The 27,471-nt window shown below is 38.1% G+C and overlaps 1 protein-coding gene across 6 annotated transcripts in view; it reads left to right on the top strand.

Moving 5' to 3' along the window:
- osa overlaps positions 1–27,471 on the top strand; it is an 85,097-nt gene that overhangs the window by 48,465 nt on the left and 9,161 nt on the right. For 2 of the 6 annotated variants that reach the window (XM_053760053.1, XM_053760058.1), the window contains exons 5-13: positions 8,032–8,161; positions 17,823–18,109; positions 18,245–18,428; positions 19,064–19,209; positions 20,548–20,589; positions 22,659–22,847; positions 24,414–24,630; positions 25,191–25,307; positions 27,354–27,425. In XM_053760053.1, coding sequence (XP_053616028.1) covers positions 8,032–8,161; positions 17,823–18,109; positions 18,245–18,428; positions 19,064–19,209; positions 20,548–20,589; positions 22,659–22,847; positions 24,414–24,630; positions 25,191–25,307; positions 27,354–27,425 — 1,384 coding nt within the window. The remainder of the gene's footprint in view (positions 1–8,031; positions 8,162–17,822; positions 18,110–18,244; positions 18,429–19,063; positions 19,210–20,547; positions 20,590–22,658; positions 22,848–24,413; positions 24,631–25,190; positions 25,308–27,353; positions 27,426–27,471) is intronic. The other 4 variants (XM_053760054.1, XM_053760055.1, XM_053760056.2 and 1 more) reach the window with 4 other exon arrangements.

The raw sequence follows: 27,471 nt of genomic DNA, 5'->3' as shown, positions 1-27,471 counted from the left end.
CGCCCGCCTCGTCGCACCGCGCGCCTCGCCTGCGCCAGTCGCCGTGCGCCAACTGAAACGCGCGCACTGCTAGCGCAATCGAACGAACAATATTCCATACGAGCGAGTCTCTCTTTGCTAGCCTATATCGTCGCCATCGCGATTCTACATTCCTACAGGCGACAGCGGTTGCAGTTTTGTAATTCTTATCTACCAGAGGACATTGTTTTCTTTCCGTGCCTCTTAGAACTGTGTTTAGTTGAGTAAGTGCATGTGTGAAGCTCGCCTCGATTTCGTTGCTGTTCCAAGAAGTTTTCAAGACGGCCGTCATCATAAGGCTGCCTGCGACCACAGTAAGTATCGCGACGGCCGCATGACTCAATGTAAAATGGGACGATTCTTATCTATTGCGCTTGTGTGAGTGCGCGTGTCAACGAGAACGGCGCCTATGTAGTGTGCCATTCGACCTCCTTGTTGTCTCTGTGTGCGTTGGTTGGCTCAATACTCGGTTCTATTTTGTGGCAGAGAGGTAGATGTTTGTTTTTATTATCATATGACCGGCGACTTCTACAAGTTCATTTCATTTGGAAGAGGTGCTTTTAAACTATAGAAATGTTACTTTTTCTGATTTTGACAGAATGTTTCTAATAGATGTTAAATACTTATTCCTCTAAATTCTGATTTACTCTACCTAAGTAATTTTTTGTTCCTGTCAACTTGTCAAAATATTTGTTTGTTTTGTCGTATCACGGCAGTCTGCCGTCGGCAACTTTATTAAGCATGTAGGCTACCTATCTATGGAATCTTGAAACATCATTTCCAAATTGTTTTCACAGAAAAGTTGCAATTTTACGCAAAATTCACATATGTACATGCATGTTGCAAAGATTCTTAATTGAATAGGTAATCTAAGAGTGCTCAAATTTTGGTCTTTATGTGACGTCCTGGTTAAAACCTTTATTTGATTTTGATTTTATTGAGCGATGTATCTTTCAGATAGCCTTTACGCCAAATTCAACACAGCTTGCAAAGAGTATTTGTTGAATAATGTTACTTTTTTATTATTTTTAAGCCTAAAATGTTCAAAGTTCAATACAAATTTTGGTAATTTAATTGATGTCCTGAGTTAAAACCTCTGTTTTTTCTTTATATTATATGAAGAAGTAGGTTGTTTTTCTTTATATTATATGAAGAAGTAGGTAGGTACTTAAATTGGTAGCGTAGTAATATTTCATAATTAATATTTTTATTGTAAGATTACAGGTCTTACAAGCTACGAAGCTAGGTTTTATTGCAGTCCTGAAGTGATAATTACCTCCATTTGTCTAATATGCGTTTGATTTTACTTAAAATATATTGATCGATACTTTTCTGTCTTGAATTATTCAATATTTACGAGTACGTGTCACTTTATTTGTGTTTGTGCTGTTTATATGCGTTTCTGATTATTTAATGCGATCTCACGCTTCACAAACTTCTTAAATGAATAACGTCATAACCGTCAATCGTCTGTTAGTATTTCATCGATTTTATTTGCCTGGGCTTAGAAACTATAATGCTGAAGAAAATGTCGGTGGATCGCACATTCCTCTTCTGACGAACGTTCATACAAATTATACGATGTGTGTTACGTATATCTAGGTAGGTGGGCCGTCATTATTTATGTTCTCTAACAGTCGGTTCAGTGGTGTGGGTTAAAATCGGAGCAATCAGCTGATCATCAATGTGTGAGTGCGTTCTTCGGGAAACACCTTTCGATGACGTGGTTCGTTTAATTGGACATTCACATTGTTCTCTCGTGTTTTTTGTATCGTTTTTTTTAATAGACGTTTGTTTTAAATGTGCGAATCTTTTAAACATTTATTTTTTCTTTTACATTTTTTATTCTTACAAAAGATATCAGTAACATTTTTGTCATTTACCTATTTTTTTACTTCTTTCGCCGCTTACTATTTTTGTACCGTAGCATTAGAAATTCGACAATGATGACATGCCATTTTTATTATCGATGTTTTGACAAACAAACAATACTCCTGAGCAGTTAGTTACGAACGTACAATGGTAGAAAAACCCTGTCTTTAAACGTGTGATTATCTTTGCTGTAAGCTATAATTTCACTTTACCCCGTTCATATTGCTGGAATTATTTCTCAACTCCGAACGTTCAGGCACGGCACAGCACCTATACATGGCATAGACATTAAATTTACTTCTTTTTTTTTCGTTTGTCGCTGGTACAGTCTTACTATTTGCCTTTCAAGGGCATTTTGTCTTATCTCTTATTTTTTCTTATCTGTCGATCTAGATCAACGGTTCATAGGAGATTTTATATATTTGTGGTGTTATATAGAGTAGGGAACCATGTCTCTAAAAGCTTTTGCTGTGGCTCTGCAATTCATATGACGTACCAAATCTTGGAACTGTTTCATAGGTCGCTGACAATTCATATTGTATACTGAATATTGAAAATGTTTCATTGGTTGCAATTCCTTCGTGATTATTATGATAAGACCTACCGAGAATTTAAGAGTAATACTAATATATAACGAGAGCTCTAGATTCGATGTTTCTGTAATGTCTTTCGAACTCGTTATTTTGGTCCTGGCATTATCTGGATGTACCTTAAAAGTTATTTCAATATGTTTGAATGACTCAACAACAGCTACCCAAATACTTTGCAAATTAGAACAGTGTGTTTGACGGGGGCTTTGTCCCTTTCTTCCCTTACTGGTGCATCATTGACAACACAAATAAGGTAAGAGCCGACTACAACAATAATAATATAATCATTCGTCCGGGCCGATCAGCTGTTTCGCCGACACCGACCCGAGTAACAGGTGGCCTATAAAGACATTCAATAAAGTGTACCACTTGCCTTCGTGCGCAACCGTCTATTTTACACAAATACACTCACACATCCGTCCCGGAACTCCCAAGTTATCAAAACTTTTTTCGTAACACAATGTAAAAGCGGCTAATTTGCTTGCTCACATTTTGTGTTTACATTGAACGCGATTAGAAAAAAATACTTATGGACCTGCCATTCGTTTATTTGGTATCAATAATATTTTCAAAATGTTATTCTTACAAGATTTTTTTAGATTAGCCGTAATGTTAAACGTAAGATTCGATGAAGAATTATTTTCGTTTGATTGAACCTACAGTTTCCTTAATAGTGCTTTAAATTCTGCAGCGATACATATAAAATGAACAAGTAGAAAGGCTGTTTGTTGCAAATCAGCTTTCGATAGTTCCCGCAAGTATAGAAAGGGCAAACGTTTTACGATCCAATGCATAGTTTGGAAAGTGTAGGCAAAGCTGTTGGTACTTCGACAACTATGCAACCATTCGTAAGACTTGCAGCATTTCGCTCTCGATAGCACGCGGTCGCCGATGACGAGCCGGTTATGTAATGTAAATGTTTATGTACCTACTACACGTGCTTGCTACCACGTGCCCCAACCGAGAACACTAGCCTTGTGAATTATTTATTTACGACAACATTTTCGCACGCCGGTCGTCGAACTCTCGAATGATCTTGAAACGCATTTACGCCGATTAATCTCGTCATGTTTCAAATGACATCGCTGTTCCACTTCTTTACGTTAATGCGAATGTCATGTATCGCTAAGAGTGTGCTGTTGTGAGGGTTTCTTTACGAATTCGACCTGTGTTAGCTGCAGCTATAGACAATGGCATCTACATATTTGTTTTGGGTATAAAATGTGTTTAATGTTTTTGTTTTATTACAATTTCGTTCAGTAATTGCACTTATGTGTAAAAAATGTCAACATATATCATAATTATCACAATTCTACTTTGACTATTTTAGCTATAATCTGTTTTATTAACAGACTCATAAGCTGCGCTTTGGTAAATCTATTTTACAAAGAAATTGAAAATGGTACACACGTGTTTTAGCCGATGTGCAACCGAAATTACAGCGATGTAGGGGTTTTGTGGCTATTTAGACGAGCTCCTACGTCCATCAGCCGCCTATTTATAGAACGCCTTAGTATTCTCCGATCTCGTGCCACTGACCTAGCCTATACGATAAAGGTGCCATTTGTTATATTATTATTTATTATCTATACTATTATTATAAAGAGGTAAGCGTTTGTGAGTTTGTATGTTTGAGGCGGGTAATCTCCAAAACTACCGAACCGATTTCAAAAATTCTTTCAGCATTAGAAAGGTACATTATTCAAGATTGCTATAGTCTATATTTTATCTCAAAATTCCTACGGGAGCGAAGCCCCGGGCAACATCTAGTTTGTTATATAGCTCTACAAATCTTAATGAACATAATTATCTAACCCAAGTTAACAAATCTTCGGACTGATCGTATGAATTAAATCGTCAATAAATTTTGATGTATTTTCTGTGCAAATTATCACAATAAATTCATGTCTAGCTCAAGTTACGTTAACGAAAGTAATTGAATTTGTACTTTGGTAAAATGTAAGTACATTTCTAGCAGAGGACACTTTCCGGCTAAAATTGTCAGTACAAATAAGATGCATTGTTACGCAAGGGCCACGTGAGCCTGCCTGTGGTTCAATGGCGGATTTCATGATCGTCGTTGCCTCGTTCCCATTGCTACAAACATATACGTAGGTATGTGTCTAGTTTTCCAGTTGCAGCCGAGTTGCTATTTACTGTTCCTGAATGCCTCCACATATTGTGTTGACTGCAAACTGAGACCCGGCAGCGGTTTTGTGTTTATTTGCGTTGGGATTTGGGCCAAGTGCAGTCGGTCGGCTCATTTTAAACCGATGTCGCACGTCACTGCATCACAGGCACATATTCGGTTTCTAACGCCCGTTAATCAATGTACGAATGGCTGATTCAACTACATATGTATGTGCACTACTTCATACTAATACTGGCTGGCAGTCTCTGTATTGATTTTAATGTTTGTTTCCAAATAAAAGTTTCCATCGTGTGTCATTGTCCTGAGAATTACGAAAAAAAATCTCAAAGATACTCTCTTATCGTTTTTATTCATAAAATAAAAAGCAACCATGATGATGCTAGTGTAATTTGTTTTGACTTCGTTATTGCTTTTGTTATTTCTATTTCAGTCATAATGTTCTGATTATCTTATTTATTTTTAAAAATGTGCAAAATAGGATACAACGATTACATTACACAAAAATAAAATTAAAAAAAATAATCTCAACTTGGCTCTTTAGTCCACTCAGGCCGCTATAAATTCACCAAACCATTAAATTTATTATTTTTTGTAGTCAATTCATCCTATCTACTAAAAAATCATAATTCATTTATTTGCAAACATGTATTGTACAGTATAAGGATAACAAAATATTGTGCAGTTAGACATATAGGTAACCAGTGATGGTGTAGCAATTTAAAATACTAAAACATATTTCACTTTATTTTTTGAGAAAAGTAAATGTACATACGTAAACAAAATTCTTAGGAAAACAAATAATACATGGATAGGATATCATAACATAAAAAATACAGGATATTTGTTAAAAAACAAAAGGGTTTTATTCTCGGCCAGATCCTTGTATGTACAGTCAACATCACATCAAGTTACCCTGCATGAACTTCTATGGTGCGGTAATAGCGGCGAGTTTGCTATGAATTTGTGTAGGTTGATGACTGTACACCATTGCAAAAAATATATTAAACAGTTAAATTTTTAAACAGGAATTTAAAATTGGAAATAATATGAAAGTTTGTGGTAGCTTTGTTGTTTTTGGAAATTTAATGTTAAACACTTTTGTTCGTATCTATACTAATCATAAAATTTATGATGAGCCTGAGTCGACTAATCCAAAATGTGTTTTTGGTTAAATCATCCCATGTGATGAGATCGGGCGACCTGAAGAGCCTTTTGTTCAAAATTGGTTCTCATACAAGCAAAATACGGAGCCTGCTGTAGTTGTAAAGTCCTAGATTGGACAATACAAACATGTCCTGCCCAATGAATACATTGTCTAGATAGGTATGTACATCGAAGCAGCTCGTCCCGACAGCTTCCAACAATAATAATTAATTGACTCGTCCGTTCGTTATCGTGCTTTTATATTGACGTTCCCGGGTGAACAAGCGAGCGAGGCGTATTCGGAATGAAATTTCCATAAAAACTTTTGTGCTCTGGCGGACGTTGCGAGCGCACGTTAAAATTGTCGGCTGGCAATAAAACAGCGGCCGGTGCGGCGAGGCGCGACGAAGCGAGCCACAAGTGCGAGCGGGACAGCATGAGAGATAATGGACTTGGTACGAAATGAAGAACGCGCTGGTGTGCCGTGCGCTTCGTGCGAGCGAGCTGGAGCACGGCAAAAACAGCGCGGTTATCATTCCCCCCTCCCGCGCCACACCCCAGCGACCGGACTCGTCTGATCGACGCCGGAGCCTCTCGCAGGCGAACTAACCTCGACAGCAACGGGGGGTCGTGAGTCTCTGAGCCGAGCTTGTTTCAACGCTGAGAACGCGCTGCATCGCCGCTCTCTCTATAATACGACTCGATTTTAACTTTGAAAACTTTATATTTACGCGTTTGTTTCGTTTGACAATTTGTTCTTGCCGTTTCTAACTCTGTCTAATAGCGGTTACCGTTGTACGCTGTAATCGAAAGGGATCGCTGATTAATTTACAAGAACAGATCGACCACTGCTTTGAGACGGTACGTATCACTATCCGCTGTCTGTCATATGTTTGCCGATGGTAATCCTCGCCGATATTATGAACTTTATCTGTGTCATGTCGGGCTTCGCAGCATTGAAGTTGTAAAACTGATAACACACTAGATTCAAGTGTAGCAGTTTTGATATTATCTATTTTATAATTTACGGTCAGCACGCATAAAGTTGCTTTTATTTTGCATTTCACGTTGCCATTGTATTGTTTGCGGGGAATCCTCGTGTTGTTTTGTTGTGTATTACCGCAGCGAGCGTTCTCTATTGACTGAGGTATGCTATTGTTGCACAGTATTTCTTGGTTCATGACTGCGATATTGCAATGTCAAGGCATCCCCTTTTGCAACTTAACACGTGCTTAAGAACTAGATACGTGATGGAGAAATATACGCTTAAGTATCTTTTCGAATCTAAGAGAAGCCTTTCTAGGCTCTTAAGTCTTAAATGTATGACTTTTACTTTTACTCAACTGAAAAATTCAACTATTATTTTCTTTTTCACAAAAGACAGGTGTTAAATTTTTCTGTTTGAAGATATGTATTTTTATATTTTTCTTCATGTTATATCGACTTGCAAATAGTTGTTTAAAAAAGAAGATATGCACAATGAAGTACTTACATAACTTTTAATTATTGCTTTGCACATTCAGTACTATTTCAGTGTTCACAGTGGGTATTTTTATTTTTTATTGATTTCTCAGTTTTGGTAATAATTAGATCAAAACAGAATATTATGTTCTGATAGGAATAAAATCTAATAAAAAATGTAGATTGTGGATCTGTTTCGTGTTTATTACCAGATTTTCATCAAAATAAACATTGCATTTAATTGGCATTTTAACCGAACACCCTTATATTATGTAATAACAAATATAACTAATATGGTTACACTTTTGTTTAAGATTTATTTGAGTTATAAATGTAAATAACTTTTATTATTATTTTATAGTTACTACTTGTAATTTACATAGATGACGTCATTATTTTAGCTATAAGTCCACCGAATTAGATTATCGTCCTTGGTCCATCAATCTTCCAAGCAACCTGATTACAAAAAATCCTACTTAGTGAGTCCTAGGTAGTACACAGAAGGCGATATGCTTCTACACTAAGTTAATTATTAAAACTAAGCTAAGCTAGAACAAATGAACTGAAGTGTTACTAGAGGGGTTATTGCAGGTTAGCATTTCGCTTTTCACCATCGAATCGATTCGAAGTTAGACGCAGCGAACCAATTACATATTGACGTAATGTGATTGGTTCGCTTCTCGTTTAGAATCGATTCGATGGACGGTGAGAAGAGAAATGCTAACCCGCACTTCGCCCATGGAAATGCGTATGTACATCTGCCGTTTGTTCACCATATGCCTTCTCTTGTTTCAGGATCTGACCGGTCAGAACAGCAATGACTCGGGCGGGAGCGGCGGCGCGGGTCGCGCTACCACACCGCACCTGAGACCGACGCCCAGCCCTACAGGCTCCAGCGGATCGCGATCCATGTCACCAGCTGTTGGTAAGTGTAATACAATGGAGCCACTTCCATTATTCCACCCACGTAATTCTAAATGTTATAGAATGAGCTTTCTGCAATTGTTGGTCTGCCAAATTAGAGTCTTTTATTTCCACTCGAAAAAAAATAAAAGGCCTACACTTCAACATGGGAGTCCTAAAAAGGGCGGGAAAGGATTTTTGTAATCAGTCCGTGCTACCGCCAATGCTAACGCTCTGATAGCGCTAACTTTGGAACTGCTATTATTTTGGGCATAATAGTGCAGATCAAAGTCTATGTGGCATTCTTCTGTTCTTTTGTGCTGGCAGAAAACTACTTCAAATCCATCCCATTTTACCATTTCATACAAACGTTATAGTTATATGCACCATACGTAATCAAACTTTTGGACTCAAAGTAATTTCCCCAAATTCAGACCGACATTTATATTGCCAATGGATACATACACATATCCCATCCATATCTTGGACTACATATGATGCATATGAGTTGTTGAAAACTGATATTTCGTTGAAATCAAAGTGCAAATAATAAGTGCGAAAAAATAAGTCGATGGTACGAATTTGCGATGCAGTTCAGTTTAGGTCGTAAAGTGAATCGCGTTAAGAGATGATGGTAAGCCCTCTGTTCTTAATAGAACGTACAATATTTTAACGTGCAATCACGTCTGTAAACCATGTATCGATGTCATAATACTTATAATCAGAAATTGGTATTGCTGGTTGTCGGTGTGTGTGTATGTGGACATTATATACATGTTAAAAAGCCCTAGAGTCTGATATTTGAATACTTTAACTTTACACATATGTACTACGTAATCTCGTCTATTAGAACAACGAAAACTTCAACTGCAACTTCCAAGTTATACACTAAAAATCAAAAGTTTAGAAAAACTCATTATACATTTTTGATCCCCGTTGATTCACAAGAGCATTAAAACATCAACAACAAACATGAAAGTAATGCACATTCAAGTGAAGAATTCCCTTTCGTGGCAAAGAAAACGCATCCCTTTGCGTAACAGGTAAAACAGCTGGATATGTGCGTCCACTAGCGACGGGCGGCCACTTAAATTTGAACCGTATTGCGCATGCAATAAGGACTTAATGTATTCTCGTGCGGTTTTCGCCGGTTCCTTTGTTTGGCCACGGGCGTGTTGATCAGATTCGTTGTGCATACTCCGTCACCGGTAGACACGGGCTTTCCCGACATTGACCCACATAGAACGGGCGCCCAGAGTACGCCGTATTTTGCCCCTTTTGCGGGCGCGAACCACCCCGGCCCGCCCACCTTATGTACGAGCCGGGGTGGTCGCGGTATATAGGGCCTCGTGAAAAACTTACCCCCCCGTTGAGGCGAGCACGCAAAACAGGACTCATCCGGAACCCTGAAGTAATGCGTCACCCCTATATACCGGACCAACGATCATCGAATCAAAATCATTTTAATTTAATCCCAAAATTTTACACAATTATTTCATAAATTTTAATCTATTTAACATTTACTTGTTATTTGAATATTTTATAACTTACATTCGTGGTGTATGTTTATATCAATCATAGCATATTCTACCAATTTATTTCAAAAACTCATCTTTTTGAATCTTCAAATTGCCCTAAAGTCTTTCAGAGAGTCAAACGTAACAAAAGATAGTTCTTAGGATAACAGAGAGTAGTTATCGACAAAAACTATCTGTATCATTAGGTGTTATTTGCAATTAATAAAACAGTGCTTTACAGTAAGCAGAACAGCTAACCTACGACTTACATATACTGTGCCCTCTCCCGATGGCCTTGAAGAGTTCATCCACCCACAGCCTTATGTACTCGCCAAGTCGGGGGTTGTTTGATAAATCCTAGTCATTTACTGGCACACATCGCATCCGGTCTATTTGTGAATACTACTCAACTCGTACGAGTTAAAGATATAACAACAAAACATAAGTTTTCATTGTTTCGTGTAAATTTCATCAGACATGAAATGAATTTATTTTGTATAAGTTCATTCAAAACATATTCGTCTTATCCTACTAATCCTATTGATATTATAAATGCGAAAGGATGATGTATGTGTGTATTTATGTTTAATCCTTTACGCAAAATCTACTGGACGGATTGTTATGAAATTTGGTATACGGGTAGAATAAAACCTAGAATTAGATTTTTTAAACCAAATTACCCTCAGGAGCGGAACCCCACGGCGCAGCTAGTCCTAAATAGTATATTTTTTGTCGGGTGTGTTATTTATCTGACAATAGTTACTACTATTGTCGGATTTAGTTATTCATGTCACCGTTATTTTTGCAATATCGACATCTAACAGTAGAGTTTTAAACATATTAGCGATCTAAATAGGCAGTGTGCAAGTTTCTTTGTGATGTGATATTTTTGCTTCCTTCATTTTTATTCGTAGGTTGTGTGTGATCTATGAAAACTCCCATAGAAAAGTCAGAGTTATTTATATTTAGATTGGTTCCAAACCTTAGTAATTAATTTATACGATATTCAGTGTTGTCAGGAAACTTAAGATGTTGATCTCGGCAGACGCAGGATGCCGTCCCACCCCAACCGGTTGCTCAGGAAATGTATCTGTCTATGTTCAGCAGTGGGTTTCCTGTCCCATCAAAACAGTTTATTTGATTATAAAGAAAATGGTATACATTAAAATCTATCTACTCTAATATCCCTCGTTTACAGGCGTCTATTACCATGCTATGGAATTAGATGTGACAGGATAGGAAATTCCTTGAAAAAGGAACACAACACACATTGGATTCCAATCCTGAATTTTCCGTTAATTTTGCGTCGTATTTCAGAAGTTTCAGAGGGAGGATGTGGATAGAACTCAACTAATGTTAAATTGTGGTAGAAAACACTCTACCATAACCATTATATTTATGTCACTGTTACTGGCATGGCCCCGCTGAAGTACGATAACTTAAAAACATAATATTGAAAAGTTGTAGTCACTATCGAGTAACTGATTCGTTTCAAATATTTTTTCAGTTGTATTATTTCACGGTAAATTTTAATTCAATAAGGTATCCTTATAGTAACATTAGTAAAGGAAAACCGAAATAGTCATTTATTAAAAACGAAATAACAGCTGAGCATTTCCCAGAAACGCGACGTCGTTCAGTTCACATTGATAAGGAAAATTGTAAAAGGCCAAATATTTGTTTTTATTTTTTATGAATAGCGTTTTCTTTTAATGATAAACGCTTACATCAGCTGCTGCCTACAATTTGTCTACTATTTACGATATCTTTATATTGAGACTTTGTTAAAAATGTATAAATATTATATGTTATTTATTATTATATTGGAAAAAGTTCTTTAAAAATAATTACGTTTGTACTTATATATACTCGTATCAACTATAGTAAGTCAGCGTTTCTGGGAATAATCGTATTGAAACCATGTAAATGGAAGTATCATTCCGAATTTCTTTGTTATTTACAGTACCTATCAAAAGTTCGTTTCGATTGCCTTAAAAAGCAATTATTGCCTTATACCGGCTGTAACGAACGACAACCGCAGGCAAAAGCGATCGTGTTTTGTTAACGTCGTAACGCGACTTTCTCAAAACATCGCCCTGTATAAGTTGTGGAGTAGACCGGGCGAGCGGCTGCCGCCCGCCGCGCCGCATTCGAATACCGGTTATATGACCGCAATACACCCTCATTGCGCGACCGCTTTGCCTTCAGTGATACTGCCTGCATCAATTTCATTGCTGCGCTACGCTCAGAACGAACATGTGGCTCCGCCAACTGACGCGGCGATGTACACCACAGCTATGAAATGTTTGCCTTCCAGCACGTCCGAGTGGTGGAAGGCTAACATGACTGCATGACGTCAACCGTTCGGCTCGTCGGACTTCTTGAATTCTTGACTCTCGACAAACACGAAGTGAATATGTGAAGTGCGGCTTAGAAAATTATAGAGAAGCTTGAGGAAAAACACACTGTGGATTTTCTATCAGTATATGTATTTAAATGTTTAGGTTTGAAAGAGGTAGTTAGTTACTGAGTGAAATTGAGTTTTACTGAAAAAATAATTAATTTGCAAGCGGACTGAGGGTGTCAGAGTTTAAAGTTCAACAAACTTCAAAAGTACTAGTTGCATTGCATTGAAGTTTGCCTTAGTATCAATTACTGTTTTTATTAAACTGAATATCGTATACTAATTTTACCTAATAACAAAGTTGCAATGCAACATTATGAAAATAAAATTCAATACACGTTAAATATTATCGTTTCGAAAATTCATTATGTCGAATGCATTTAGTACAAGAATTGACTATCATTTTGCCATTTTTTTCATTGTATGCCTGGCTTGGATGCTATATGTGAAAAGCCATTAAGTTGAAATATACGAGACTACCTTCATTAGCTGTTAGCGAACAAATGAGGTCGGACAATTTTACAACAATTTATACCCACAGTAATGTCGTAAAAGAAAATAAAATTATCTCAAATCTGGAACTGGTCGTGATCACAGTAGATTAAGAACCTGTTCAGCCATTCATACACATCCTTTTAAATATGTGCTCAAATTTAACAAAATTTTTAGACATAGTATATTTGTTATTTTGTTTAGTAGAAGAATTTTCCTTCTGTTGTACAGCGTGATTTCAATACGCAAATTTTAAGGGATTTGTTTTATCCACTCTAGGTTGACAGCGTTGTTAGCCATCGATGAATCGCTATTAAACCCGCAAGGAATTTCTACTCTTCTGTGTCTTTTATAAACTTCATGCCTTTTATGTATAGTGTAGGTAATTTTAACGATTGTAGGAAAATTAAATATATCCGAGTTTTTATCAAACGCACTGTGCACGTTTCCAATCGTTATTTTAACACAATGAAGCCGCAATACCGCAACCCGACGCGTTCGAAGGTGAATTGCGTATTGTTTGACGCCCGCATTCAACGTGACTTTCGAAAACGACTTTAATTTTCGTCGAATAAGGTTTCTTTTGCGCGAAGTCTGTGAATATACCGTGTTGACGGATACTAAACTCAATATATTCTATGTTAAGGTTTGTTTGTGCTGTACCAGTTGTTGGTATTGGTAGAATACGGGCGCTAAAAGCGTTTCGCAGTCGGCCGTCGTGCGTATCGGCGGGCGGGCGCAAGAATGCCATCAACTAAGATAAGACGAGCTGTGGCGCTCAGGGGAGCACATACGTACGGCTCTCAGAGATTCGCGACTTTGTAACGTGTTCCTATTGGAAGTCGTTTATAAATGTTCTGACAGATATCTAGATTTAGATATCTTGATAAAATGAAACGCTTGGTAGTTCTCTTACTTTGTTCAGGAGCTGGTGGACCTATACTGAATATGAAATAAGAAACAGTTTAATAATTTTAGCACTGCGGTATTAGAACAGGGCCAATACGTATGTGCTTCTAGTTACCTCAGGGATTGGTTTTGGGGCCAATGCCCAATGTGATATGGATCACTGTTTTTGGTACATTGGATATAACTGATATGGTATGTATGAATTTCAAGCAAGTTGCAGCGACAACGTGATATTTTGTTGTAGATGTAAGAATTGTGGTCGTAACAGATAAATCCACTGCTAAAGGAATATTGCATGCAAAAGTATAAACTAAGGTATGTACGTTAGGACTGTCTGCAATAGTAGTATATTCAATCTAATGGTAGTCAAGTTACCCTGAATGTTATGAAAATTAATTATAGAGGTCACACGGCGGTGATAGCGGCGAAATTTAAAGATTAATTAATTATCTAGTTTGTTCACTGTATAAATAGATTACTTTTATGTATATTTAAAACTTCATGGGCAAAATTTTAAACGAAATTTGAAACAAAAAAGGGAAGAATTTTTGAAATACATAAGACAATGATTTCATGACTAGCAAAAATAAATACCTATTTTTAATATCATTAATGAGAAAACGAAAAGTGTTGTTATGATACTAATCTTAACGTCAGACTTGTTTTGAGGGCAGCTGCTCCCATTACGCGCAATCTACATTACAAAAAGGAAAGCGGGATTATGTATTCGCTGGCAGGTGTGTGCGTGCTGCGTTTGTCGTCACACAAAATGCCTCTATGTGCAGCCACGTGCCTTCGCGTCCTTGGCAAGGCCACTGAACTCGGAGCTAACAAAAAAGAGATGAAACAAAACACTTTTTGCCCCGATCCCGCCATAATGTTTGTTTTGATCGTTTTCACGTAAACCATCCGTCGTGGTTTGTTGTGAAGCTTTTTTTCTGCAAAGATCGATGAGGTCGTTATTATTATTTATGATCCCATCCACCGTCACTCGTCATTGTCGGCCGTGTATTCAATCGATTCTTGTTTTTGTGTTACGTGTTTTAATGTCTGTATTGTAATTGAACAGCAATGTATTATGCACGCATATCTATTATTCGCTTTAGTGCTAATATACATTGACTATCTATATTTATTCCTAAGTAATTTCGTTAGACGTTACAAAGTCAATCATGTAAAAGAAAAGAAAAAGTTGTGAAGAAATGGATGTAGACCAATATTAAAACAAAATGAGGTGAAGTTCAATGACAGCCAGACTGCGATCAATCAATCCCGGCCTCGACATAAAGGAAATGTACTTGAAATGGCGACCTGTTGCGAGCTGCGGTCCCGTCGACTGCCCATCGCCTAATTGTATTCAGATTACCCCGGAAAAGTGATAAATCTCGGTGAGTCAAGGTCGCCGGAGGGTTCGACAGCCCATTCACCCCGTTCCCGTCTGCCCCCTCGCTAATGGTGCGGACATTCTTTCGCCGACTTGGGCCCAGACTAACCCGCTTCCTACAATGTCTGCCTGTACGCACTGGCCCGACCCCCGCCCGATGAACATGTACCTTGTCCTTGAATAGCCACCCTGATTCCTACCTCGATGCGCTATGGGACCCTCAAAACAAGTGCCTAATGTTTTCTTTCCACTTCTTTCAATAGACTCTTTGAAATTGTTTTCTGATTGGGATTATTAGCGAAGCATTTTCCTAAGTTTTCTCTATTAAATGGTCTTTATATTATTAATTCAAACTGTGTTATTAACCAACTTATGTTATTAACCAACGTTACAACGGACCAAATGCTAAAAAACATTCTCTACTAGTTAACCTTGTTGCCTCCTCATCTCCGGGTGCTCTTACTTCTACACTACAGATCACTTGGGAAGTCTTGGGACACTAATTATATCTCCACGAAGACAATTAATCCATCTATAAAAATAGCACTTTTTTTGCTGTAGAACAGTAGTAAAGTGTCTCCAAGAGACATTAGCGCGATGTAAGCAGCGAGAGGCTGGCGCATGGCGTTATTAGCGTCAACGAGATCAGTAAACGGGTCGCCAAACACGACCGGCTTCGTGACGCCGCCGTTTGTCTCAACTAGGACGCTTTTGTTAACGCCATTATTTATATATGCTCTCTGTGGTTAACGCCTCACTTGTTCCTTGTTTATACACTCGCTATTATTTGGAGTGTGCGGTTCGACTTTAGGAAATATTTATGTAAAGAATTAAAAGACTTTACTAAGAGTTCAAACTATCGAAGATTGTACTGATTGTATTGTACAGATCTCCCAGTTGTTCGTCCCCAATAATTAAATAAATTTAATTGTCTGTTAGCAATTTTCAAAATAAATAATAAGATGAAATAATCTGTTTTCAAGTCAAGACTGTGGTTGGCGGAGCCACGTTGGGCGCTCCGTGAGTGCTGTCCGGCACGGAATGCATAGCCACTAACGATCTCAAGCGGTTAGCCGCGCGTAGCTGACGGCGAAACCATGATTGTACTTCTGTAGTATATTCTGTTTTAATGCTGTAGAATAACATTTTGCTTGGTATTGGTGATACCTAACTCTTGACATTTTGCTGTGGGATGTCTTCGCCATTTTATTGGTAACTGTTCTTTACCTGTATTTACGCTGGATTCTTCAAAGACTCTAAATCACAGCAATGTATAAATACTGGGTATTTTATCTAAAACGACGAATTCACTTGTATCGCAAAGAAGAGAAAAGGTTTAATTCTTTCACTGCAATAAACAAGCTTGTGCAAGAAATATAATAATAAATACTTAAATCTTGTAAAAGTTGCAAGTTACACACAAGACTTTATTTCAAAATGCGTTAAGTTGAATGTCAGAATCGTATGGCATCTTTAAATTACCAACATTAATTTAGGTCATTTGTGCCCGAATGAAATGTGAAGGGAACTCTCTACTGCCGGAAATAAATGACTGAAATATCATTAAGAAAAAAACTCGTTTCGAGGAAATGGGCTTTTAAAACTGAATGGCGAAATTCGGACCAACGAATAATAAAGTAAAAACATTGCATAAGTACTTGTGCGGTGGGAAAGTAAAGACCTCGGTTTGGTACAGCGTGGTGACGGGCGCTGCTTGCCCTTGACTGAGCTGGTTCGCGACACGACAACCGCTCGCCCACAAAGAGTTTCAATTCTCGATTTGATTGCTCGATATTGTAAATCGAGTGATTAATGGATATGTCCAAGACAACAATCTTAGGTAACGAACTGACTCCGTGAAGTTTCTAGCTGCTGGTTTTGGACATACACGTTGCAACTAATTGAAAGCCTTGAATAGTTCGCTAATATAATTGTGTACCATTTGACCAAACAGTGTTGTCACAGGTATAGGCCAAATTATTTGGGGAAATGAAGATCAAGAACTATTTAGGCACACAAAACGTATCACGTGAAACTGCATCGGTTGAGATGAGATTGAAGTATTGAAAAATATATATACAATAGTAATGAATTATTTTGGCCAATATCAAGGGTTCACAATGATGTCAAGTGTAAGTCTATCTATTTAACAACATTCGACGTGCGCTATTTTTACGAGGCAGTGGTCGGCCGGCCGCAGGGACGACCCCATTACCGTGGCGCTACACTCATTAAAGGTCGCTGTAAATAAATAGATATAGGTGGGCGCGTATGGTACGAGCTGTTATCTATGATTCAACGGCGCCCCACTGTCTGCCAGTCGTCTGATCGTCGACACAATAATAGCCCGATAATAGCCAGCTGATGAGATTAAACCGACTGTCCCCTCACTTTTTTGCCGCTTGCCGCCGCGGTTCTCAGAATTTTCACTCTCAGTCGTTTCTTAGAAAATGACGACTAATTGAACTAGGTAACTCTCACGTAACACTAACATAACCGTGGCCAAATCGACCTACATAAAGGCTGCAATACCACTTTCGTCGTCGCAAATCACAGGCAGTATCTCGGCCTCGGTCAATGCGTTGCGTGCATGTCGTATGCACATATATGGATGCAATAAAGTGCAACGAGAATTCGCAGGCTAGCGGTGCATGCCGCTCACGTGCCGGCGAAAACGAGAGTGATTGGGTGCGTCTCTCCGCCCACGATTGATGCTCGCCTAGGGTTGTAATCTGTTATCGTCAGGAGCGCAGGTGGGCTCGTTCACCTCTCACTTCCGATCGACGAATCCCCATTGTAAGGGAAATGTATTGACGTAGTGAATGTAATATGATGGACACTATTAACACATCGTCATTCGTTTCACTTAGAATAAATAAATTATTTCGTCGCAAGTCGTAGGTATTTTTACTTTTCTATACACTTTAAAATTTAAAATTTTACATTTTAAAAACACTTTAATAAATTTTCATTACAGGTACGCAAAACGTAGTGATGCCGCCGCGAACGTCGTCGTCGCTGTCGGAAGGCAGCGGGGGCGCGCCGCGGGGCCCAGGAGCGGCCCCGGGCCCCCAGGGCCCGGGCGGGCCCGTGCCTCCGCCGGGCGCTGCGATGGTCCCGCAGCCGTACCACCACGGGGCGTACAAGCCTCCGCACTACCCGCCGCAGCCTTACGGCTATCCTCCGCGAAATCACCACCCTTACCAGTACAGCCAGTACAGGCCTCCGCCGCCACATCCGCCTCAACATTATCCGCCCATGAAGGTAAGCGTTCTTTCAAATAAGAAAAAAATAAAAATGCCATCTATGCCCGACATAATATCACAGTAATTTAGTTTTTTCCATTTCCTTGTTCCTTAATGTAGTAGTTATTAAAATAATTTCGTTTCTATATTACAGCAGCAAAGTCGGCACATGGGACCTCCGGGGTCTGGTGAGGGCGCGATGCCGCCGCCCACAGCGCCCGGCGACGCTCATGACAACGGGCCTGCAGCCCCTGCTACGGCCCTGGTCACTACGGGCCCTGACGGGGCCCCGCTTGATGAGGGCAGTCAACAAAGTACGCTTAGTAATGCATCCGCAGGTATGTAAACACCTACGATACATCTTGCAATTAGTATGCTAGGCTCCTTACAAAAAGTTTGGAAGCTTTCGTGGGGGAATTATAAATAGGGAAGAGAGCCATGAAATCATAGATTTACACATATAGGTATTTAGAATGTTTTCGGTTCCACTGCCACTGGGCATTTATCATTTAACAATCTAATTTATGATTCAAATTTAAGGGCAAACATTGCCTATTAAAACTAATTTGAAACCAGCATAATTCAATCTGAAAATAATTTCTAGACATCAAATACTTGTTGCAGTGGGCGAAGTGCGGGTTTGCATTTCACTTGTCACCATCGAATCGATTCGAAGTGAGACGCAGTGAACCAATCACATTGCGCTATTGTGACGCAACAACAACCATATTGCAATGTAATTGGTTCGCTGCGTCTCACTTCGAATCGATTCGATAGTGAGAAGTGAAATGCAAACTTGCAGTAACCCCTCGGGATAATTATTATAAACTAGCTGTTGCACATGCCCGCATCTCCCGCTCGCGATATAAATAAAGCTTTATCCAGTTCAAGTTCGGAATTAGGGATGCATTAGAGTCCATAGGAGTAATGGGTGTATGGGTGGCCTGTAATATAGTGCCATCGTCGGTTGCAGCGTCAGGCGAGGAGGCCTGCAGCACGAAAGGCCGTAAGGAGTTCCCGGGCAGCGCGGCGCCGTCGCCGTCGCCGGGCGCGGCCTCGCATTCGTCCGCGCACGACGACTACGACGCACCCGCCTGGTCGCGTCCGCCGCCCAGCCCGGTCAGTCTCACTCCTACCTCTTCTACACTACACTACGCTACACTACACTACACTACACTACGCTACACTACACTACACTACACTACACTACACTACACTACACTACACTACACTACACTACACTACACTGATATACTCTCACACCACGATACTACTTCAAATTTGTGATCATATATATAATTCATCGCATTCGTATTAAAAATTACCTTGATGGTGCCCATTTGCGATGTAGATCGGTTTAATATTCTTCGATAATTAATAGCCTTCAACCTACATTTGGTCGTCATTTACAAGTTAAATTCCATTTCTAAGTTGACACGCCCCACTTTACTCTCACACAAAAATTTGCTTGCATAGGTTTTCGTTAATGGGTTGCATTTTTCAAGTTAGACGAGGTAGATTAACTGTAAATGTAGTTAGTAACTGTAAATATATTGTATAATTTTAATAAAATAAAATACACAGAACAGGTTTAGTGTCTGTTTCAGCCTCGTGCAAAGTTATCTAGGGTGCATTTTATTTACCCACACATATTGACGGAATTCCGTTTGGAAAACTAATAGGAATTGGAAGACTATTGGTTTTCCAAACGGAATTCCGTCAATATGTGTGTGTATTCCCTTTGAGAATTCCAGTCTTTCGGTGTACCGATCTCAAAAACCTCTCAATGTCTCCTATACTGTATAAACCTCCTATATTTATTCTATAAAATATTAGTGGTTTAATTTCACTCACAACACACAATATCGGTCGTCGATGTACAAAACTTCAATGTACAATGATTTTATGAGGATTATTGTTTTATATGATGTATGTAGGTAGTTAACAATTAGATACTGCTTGTAAATTGTAAATAAACATTACAAAGATAACATGTTAACAACGGGTTTATCTATACTTTGTACTAAAATTAACATTGTACTCTAAAAGTATAAATTGCACTTTGACATTTGGTTTGCAAGTTTATTCACATTACGTTACATACATTTAATGTAATTCTTTAAGAATCACACAAAATCACACGAAAGCTTACTGGATTCGAAACAGTTATAGTTTATTACATTCACAATTCCTCATTATGAAAATCGTAATCAAATAAAAACAAAATACAAAAAGCAAGAGAGTAAGAGGAAATTAAAGCACCACCACCAGAGACTACTACACTTTGCATTTTACATTTGCTTCTATAAAACTATTGTTGTAATACGATTTCACCATTAATTATTTCCTCCTACTGTCCTAGTTAAACAAATACTTCATCAAAGAATTGACTGCTACACAGTTTTAGTTATATGTCATGAGTGAGAGGCAAGCATTGCAATTTGTCATGTATTTCAGGTTTTTAACAGTCACATACCGCCGGAGTCCTACAGATCAAAGGTTTATATCAAGTTAAAGATCATTAAGCATGTGTAGAGCTCGATGAAATAATTTTCACTTTTACGTATAACATTTATAGTAGTCGACTTATACCACACCGCTTCCATCTGACAAAATAACGCTAATTGAAAAGTGATTATTAAAACGTCCTTTGTAGGCATACTTTCATGACCTGCGTGGCGTAGTGGTTACCATGTCCGTCCGCGGCCTGGTGGTCCAGGGTTCGATTCAAAGCGCAGACTAATATTTGTCGTGGTGATGATAGATATTTGTCTCCGGATATGGATGTGTTGTGCCCATTTCTATGTTCGTGTCCATTGGACCCACGATACAAGCTACTAAGCTTGTACACTATATGTGCTAACTTAAGTGTGGTTGTTGAGTGTTGCCATTCATACTTTACATTGACAACACGATAGCTGTAAGCGAACTTTCTGCTAATTTGTTGCCATTCTAAAGTATGTCTACAATCGACAATATGAAGCTCACATTTCAATTAACGTTATTTTACCGGGTAGGAGCGGTGTCGTTTAATTTGCTACACTACCTTTAAGGTGCGTTCATATCGATCCATTCTCCTATGTTATCTTTATGTACGCAGCCTAAGATAATGCATGGTTATTATCTTTCTTCCGCATTATACGAATCGCATACACTTTATACAGATACATACTTCAAAAGCATACGGTTGTGCCTATTACTAAAATATTGACTTCGAGCTTAGTATGCTACAGAAAGAAAAGCTTTCTGCTGTATTCTTTACTGTTTGGTGTTGGTCTTTCGCTTTTAGAGTGAGATTTTTTATTTCTGATTGTACATAATTATGTACTCGATTAAGTTTTTGATCAGTCATTAGGTTCTATCCATGCAAACTTCGTCTACTGTTAGATTAAGTGTTTGAACTTCGTTAACTGGACTTTGTGTCCGTGCCATTATCACTACAATTTCCTAAAATAATTTAAATAAAAATCTGGAGTATCCGTTTGAGCAGTCAGATAATAGAGAAATACCATTTTCTGAATCTCGAAGTAAACACTTTATAAATATTTGTTTCTTAGTTATTATTTGGCATATAGCTCATGTTCCATTTCATATGGTGTCTAATTCAACTTATCTATATCAAACATGGTTTGAGAAAGCAAAGTAAATATATCATAAAAAAATATAGTATACATCGCGAAGAAACTAATAAAACATTTAAATATGTGCTTGAGTGTGCTAGATTTATAGATTTAGGTATATGTAATTTTATCATATAACGAATGCCTGTGTGATATATAGCATGGTCCATAGGCTGTTTATTGTCTGTTTTCGATGTTAGCCTTTATAAATATTTATAGAAGTAACAGCACTTGATTTATATTAGATTAATATGCACTTTTGGATTTGGATTGTTATTAATTAGAATAATGAATGAAAACTGATCCGTAAGATGGAAAAATGGCTTGTTCGTTGACCCAAAGACTGCATTTATAAATCTGTGCCTTGGTAGAGTGGGTGAGGTTTAGTTTCAATTTTTTTTGATTTATGAAGTATACATTTTTGTCTAGAAAATAAATCCATTACCAATAAACATCAATATATGGCCCCAAATGTAAACTATTGCGTGCGAATATCGAGAATTTAGTATTCCGATTAAATTTTATGTTATGGATTGTCTTTCTTGTATGCATTCTAAAAATTAAATTAAATTCTTTACTGACCTTTAAAATAATTCTATTTTTTATTTACTTTTTTCTAGGTTTTATTTTTAAATATCACTATAAAATGTGATATTTAAGAGTGAAAAAACCACGTCTTTATATATTTGGGACTATAATTTGATTATTATGTATGTAGTGCTCTGTATGAAACTTTTATTAGGCATAATTTAATTTGTATAAATTGACAAGGTTTTTAAGTTTAACTTTGCGAAATGATCTTCGCTTGCACAATCGATGTTAAAGAAATTTCAAACTTTTAAATTGTTTTGAAAGAAAAACGATTTAAAAAGTTTCATAATGAACACAATACTATGTGAGGTGGTGGATAGTAACTATCAGGTATATGATGACGTGTGTTTGCGCCAGAAGTCGGACTCGCTGGGCAAGCTGTACGAGATGGACGACGCCCCGGAGCGGCGCGGCTGGGTGGAGAGGCTGCTGGCCTTCATGGAGGAGCGGCGGACGCCCATCGCCTCCTGTCCCACCATCTCCAAGCAGCCGCTCGACCTCTACCGGCTCTATCTGCTGGTGCGCGACAGGGGGGGCTTCGTGGAGGTGAGATACCAGATACCACTAGCTGTATGAGACAGGCTGGTGGGGAGAGAGAGAGAGAGAGCAACACTTTACTCGAAAAACCTCATGTTAACATTCCCACAGAAAAATCACGACTATATAAAAGACACGCAAAAAAATTACCTAGAAATATTGTCATATACGAAAATATATTTTAGTATTAACAGTTCTACGCCTTTAAAAGTAATGAGAAACATAGTAAAATGGAAAAGATTTATGACGTTCACAGATGTTGGAAAATAATAATTAAAACCCTTATAAGTTGCCGAGCATTGCTATACACAGTAAATTTACATGTAAACCAATAAAAGTGTATTTATTGTAAATAAATGCATTTTATTTCAAAGTTAAATTGCATACATAAATAATACTGAAAGCTTTAGCAGCGATATAGTATTCGTGAGTACACATAAACGTGCAATATTTAAATTTCAACGCGTTGCATTTGTACAAAGGATTTGTAAAGTACAGCAATTCCATAGAGAGCGTTAATCTCGCTACACAGCCGCTAACGCATTCAAGCTCCAACATCACCCAACATTTCCCTATAAATGGAATCTCAGCTATTATACTACAAATAAGACTATATTCCTGAGAGTAGTAAAAGTCGCCATTAAATTATGTATACAGGATGAGCAGTGTGTGTAATTCAATTAGGTTTTACAGGTTTTGTAAACATTTGTGTCGTCTAGTATCACTTTAGCCGCGGCAGTAAACTCGCGCGCAGCTATGCAAGTGAGACTAATAGACTTCGCTTAGGATTTATGTTAGCGCATGTACCGCGGGGTTTATGTGAACAGTCGCCATAAAACGTTCGGGGCTTTAACGATAGTTAATAAATTTTTATCATTAGACCGTTTTGCAAAGGCCGGTCGGAACAATGTATCGCGGTTTGGTCAGAGTAGTGCGGACCGCGGCGCTGGACGGACGTGCGTTCATTATTGCTGCTCCGCTGGTTAATACGAGTTATCGTGTATTCGACGCGCGCAGTAAACCTTCGCAGTTTATGCCTCTGTTAACTGCCGCTGCGCTGCACGAGCTAACGCAAAGCGCGTCTCAAATATTGCGGTATTCTGAGCGGATAGCTTATTGTGTTGTTTCATAACGTGCAATTAGAAGTGGACACTTGTGTTTATTGATATTAGTGGTTTTTCATGTGGAAATGTATACGGATAGGTTTCAGTTCGGTATTTCGTGAAATGTGTTACAAACGTGATTAATATGGATGGGATTGGAAATGAATTAATGAAATGTAATGCCTTCAATAGTTGCCAGGTAGTGCCAATTATGTTTTATTGACAAGACGGGGTTTCATTTTATCCGATGATGATTTTATAGTACTTACGTCGAACCACACCTAAAATATATAAGTTTAGACTAGATATCTTAATAATAACAAAGTCAAAATATTTTTGAGTCAAATCGTTTCATCTAAATAGACATGAAGGTTTTTCGTATCTCGTGAATAAAATAATATCAACAAGAGATAAACTTTTTTTTTTTCAATGTCTTTAAAAGATTTCTAATACAAATCATTTAAAATTACAGGTGACAAAAAACAAGACGTGGAAAGACATCGCCGGCTTACTGGGTATCGGGGCGTCGTCATCGGCCGCATACACGCTAAGGAAGCACTACACGAAGAACCTACTGGCGTACGAGTGCCACTTCGACCGCGGCGGCATCGACCCGCAGCCAATCATAAACCAGGTCGAAGCCTCCACTAAGAAGAAGAGCGGCAAGAACAATAGTAATTCCAGTGCAGGTATGTTCATGATGCAAGTTTCTAGTCATAATTGGCTATCTTCCAACTAGTCAAATCAAATACTATGTCAAAATAAAACTATAAAATAACTCAATAACATCACTTAAGTAACTTGAACGAACCTTGTAGATTTTCTGTATTTCTGGAGTCATTTAGTTGACAGAGAAGGATTAAATGAGCGAAATTAAAAGGTTTCCCTAAAGGAAAGTTCAAGGCTAAGGGATCTCTAGATTCATGTAATATATTAATAGTCATCTTGCATGTTAGAATGTTCCACTGTAAAGCAGTTGAAAAATCTGATAAGGAATGTTGTGTCTTGTATAGATCTATCTAAGAGTTAGATGCTTTTGATTAAAGCGTCGCTGCTGATGAATTAATTTGACAAGATTTTAAAAATTATTCCAAATTTGATTGAAGTAGTGTCTGGTTTCTTGTCACATCTTGCAAAGGGTAGAAAATAATATATTGTAGGGTCCATTCAGCATAGGTCATATCTTGCAAAGGAGAACACATGTTGTAGGATTCATTCAGTGTAAAGGATAATACATAATATATCGTAGGGTCGTCGAACTCGTCGGAGTCGTTCGGCGCGGGGGCGGCGGGCGCGGGCGGCGCGCCCATGGACGGCTACGCGCCGCAGTACGCCGGCTACCCGCCGCAGCCCAACCAGCAGACAGGTAATTGTTTATCTATTTATATATTTATAACCTCAAAATATGTACATACGGTGTACTTTATTATTTTCAATTTTACTGGTCATTTTTCCTGTTAGATATATTTCGAGCGAAAGGAATCGAGTTACTCCAATCGTTTCTTTATTCACTAGTGTGCGTGTATTGTAGTAAAAAGCTCGTACATGTAACGCGCATCTCATAGGTTCAAATTTTGCTTTAGATTTAAATTTGCATGGATATTGCTCTACGCCAGCGCTAATGACGATTAGACTTTATTACAACACGTTAGCTCTCACTACGATAAAAAGTGAAAGAATTAGTATCGATAAAGAAATTGAAAAAGAAATGCACCCACGCCTCTTAAATTTCATAATGATGACTTCTATGTCCCTTATTTTTACTATTTTTATCTATATCCAAGTGATATTATTGAAATAGATAGACAAGATACTCTACAATATTGATACGATAGTTATTTTCTCGCAATAGGTAAAAATATACACTAGATGAAATAGGCTATCCCATGTGCCATTTTACGGCGTCAAGCTTAATTGAGCTTTACGATTTGTGACTAATGTAGGTTGACGTCGTGAGCGAGCGCATAGTACATAGAGATGTGATTGAAACTTAGGAATTAAGATCCTGGGGTGATTATGTGGCAGTTATAATCACGCAATAAGTAAGCGCTCATTACAGCGCATTCCAAAGTTATTATGAGCTGAATTAGGTCTCAAAAACGTTAGTTCTTCAATACCGTATTGGTATCAATCGTTAGTAAATAGATTTTGTTTAAACTAATACATGTTACAATATTTTGAACTAAATTTTAAATTTTGTTATCATAGTTGTAACGGTAGCATGGTGCACATTCAACAAATTGATGGAAGTATGTAACTGGATCCTTGACCTGTGAAGAATATTAATATTAAATATGTAATACAATAAACTTTACAATACAACAATGTTATTTTCAAATAATAATTTTCAAGAAGGGCGATTTGACGTAAAGTTATATAATTGAAGTACATTGTTGTTGAAAATGTCGGTGTAGTCGACAAATATCAAATTCTGAAAATGACAGATTCTACAAATGTCACATAACAAAAGTATGACATAAATAGCATCTGACACTTTTGTAGAATAATTCCAAGAATCTGGCGTTTTCAATTCGAGTGTGTGATACTACAAGAATCTAATATTTGTTGACCATACCAAAATGTCGAGTCTCTAGTTACAAGATTTACCTATTAGCCAACCATAGGGATCGTCGGCCGAAGCTTGTTTTCTTTATTTGTGCATCACTAATACTAACTGCTAACGAAACATCACCAGCTAACAGTTTCGACTCATCATGTCGCTTGTATGTCATTGTCACTAACTTTCCCGACAGGGCCTATTAAGGTCGTAGTTAATTTAGACGATACCGCTCCCACCCGGCAAAATTATATTCAATTTAAAGTGTATCCACAGTCGACGCTATAAAGCTCACTTTCCAATGAATTTTGTCGAGTGGGAGCGGTGTGGTAATCAGTCGGCTATGACCTTTATTGCGTTCCGTTTCTAATTTTGTTTAATTACTCGATGGCCCGTGTGAGCCTTAAAAGGGAATTCTGTTCTCCAATTCTAGAGATTTTACATGAAAGCTCAACTTTAATTGATAGAAAATTATTAAGAAACTGAATGCAATCTTGTACATACAAAGTAGTACATGGCCCTAGTGTGAATTTTATTATTGTCTACACGCCTTCAAAAAGATTTGAAATTCCATGCGAAAATTAGACTTTATATTTTGAATGCGTTTTGGCCTAAGAAGCTACTTCAAGATGATAAGAGTTTATCGTAAGCTATATCATTCGGATTTAATTTACTTCAACTAAAATACACTTCTACTCCAATTTTTACGCCTTGGGTGCATTTAAAAATGTGGTGCACTGAAAAGTATGACTAATATTTGAATAATAAAACAAACATGGCTCGTTGACCCTTATCGTCTGGTAGTCACAATATCCCAGTCACAGTAGTCACGTGGGTGTGTGGTGTGGTTTGTAGGCGGCGGGCCGGGCGACAACCTCGCCGCCTCCAACCCCTTCGACGAGCCGCCCGGGCCCCGGAGACCCCCAGGTACTGTCCACACTACGACCACGGAAGGGTTCATTCATAGTGATCG

This window comes from Plodia interpunctella, chromosome 19 (assembly GCF_027563975.2).
Source record: "Plodia interpunctella isolate USDA-ARS_2022_Savannah chromosome 19, ilPloInte3.2, whole genome shotgun sequence".
Classification (NCBI taxonomy): domain Eukaryota; kingdom Metazoa; phylum Arthropoda; class Insecta; order Lepidoptera; family Pyralidae; genus Plodia; species Plodia interpunctella.
This window is presented reverse-complemented; position numbering and strand designations above follow the sequence as displayed.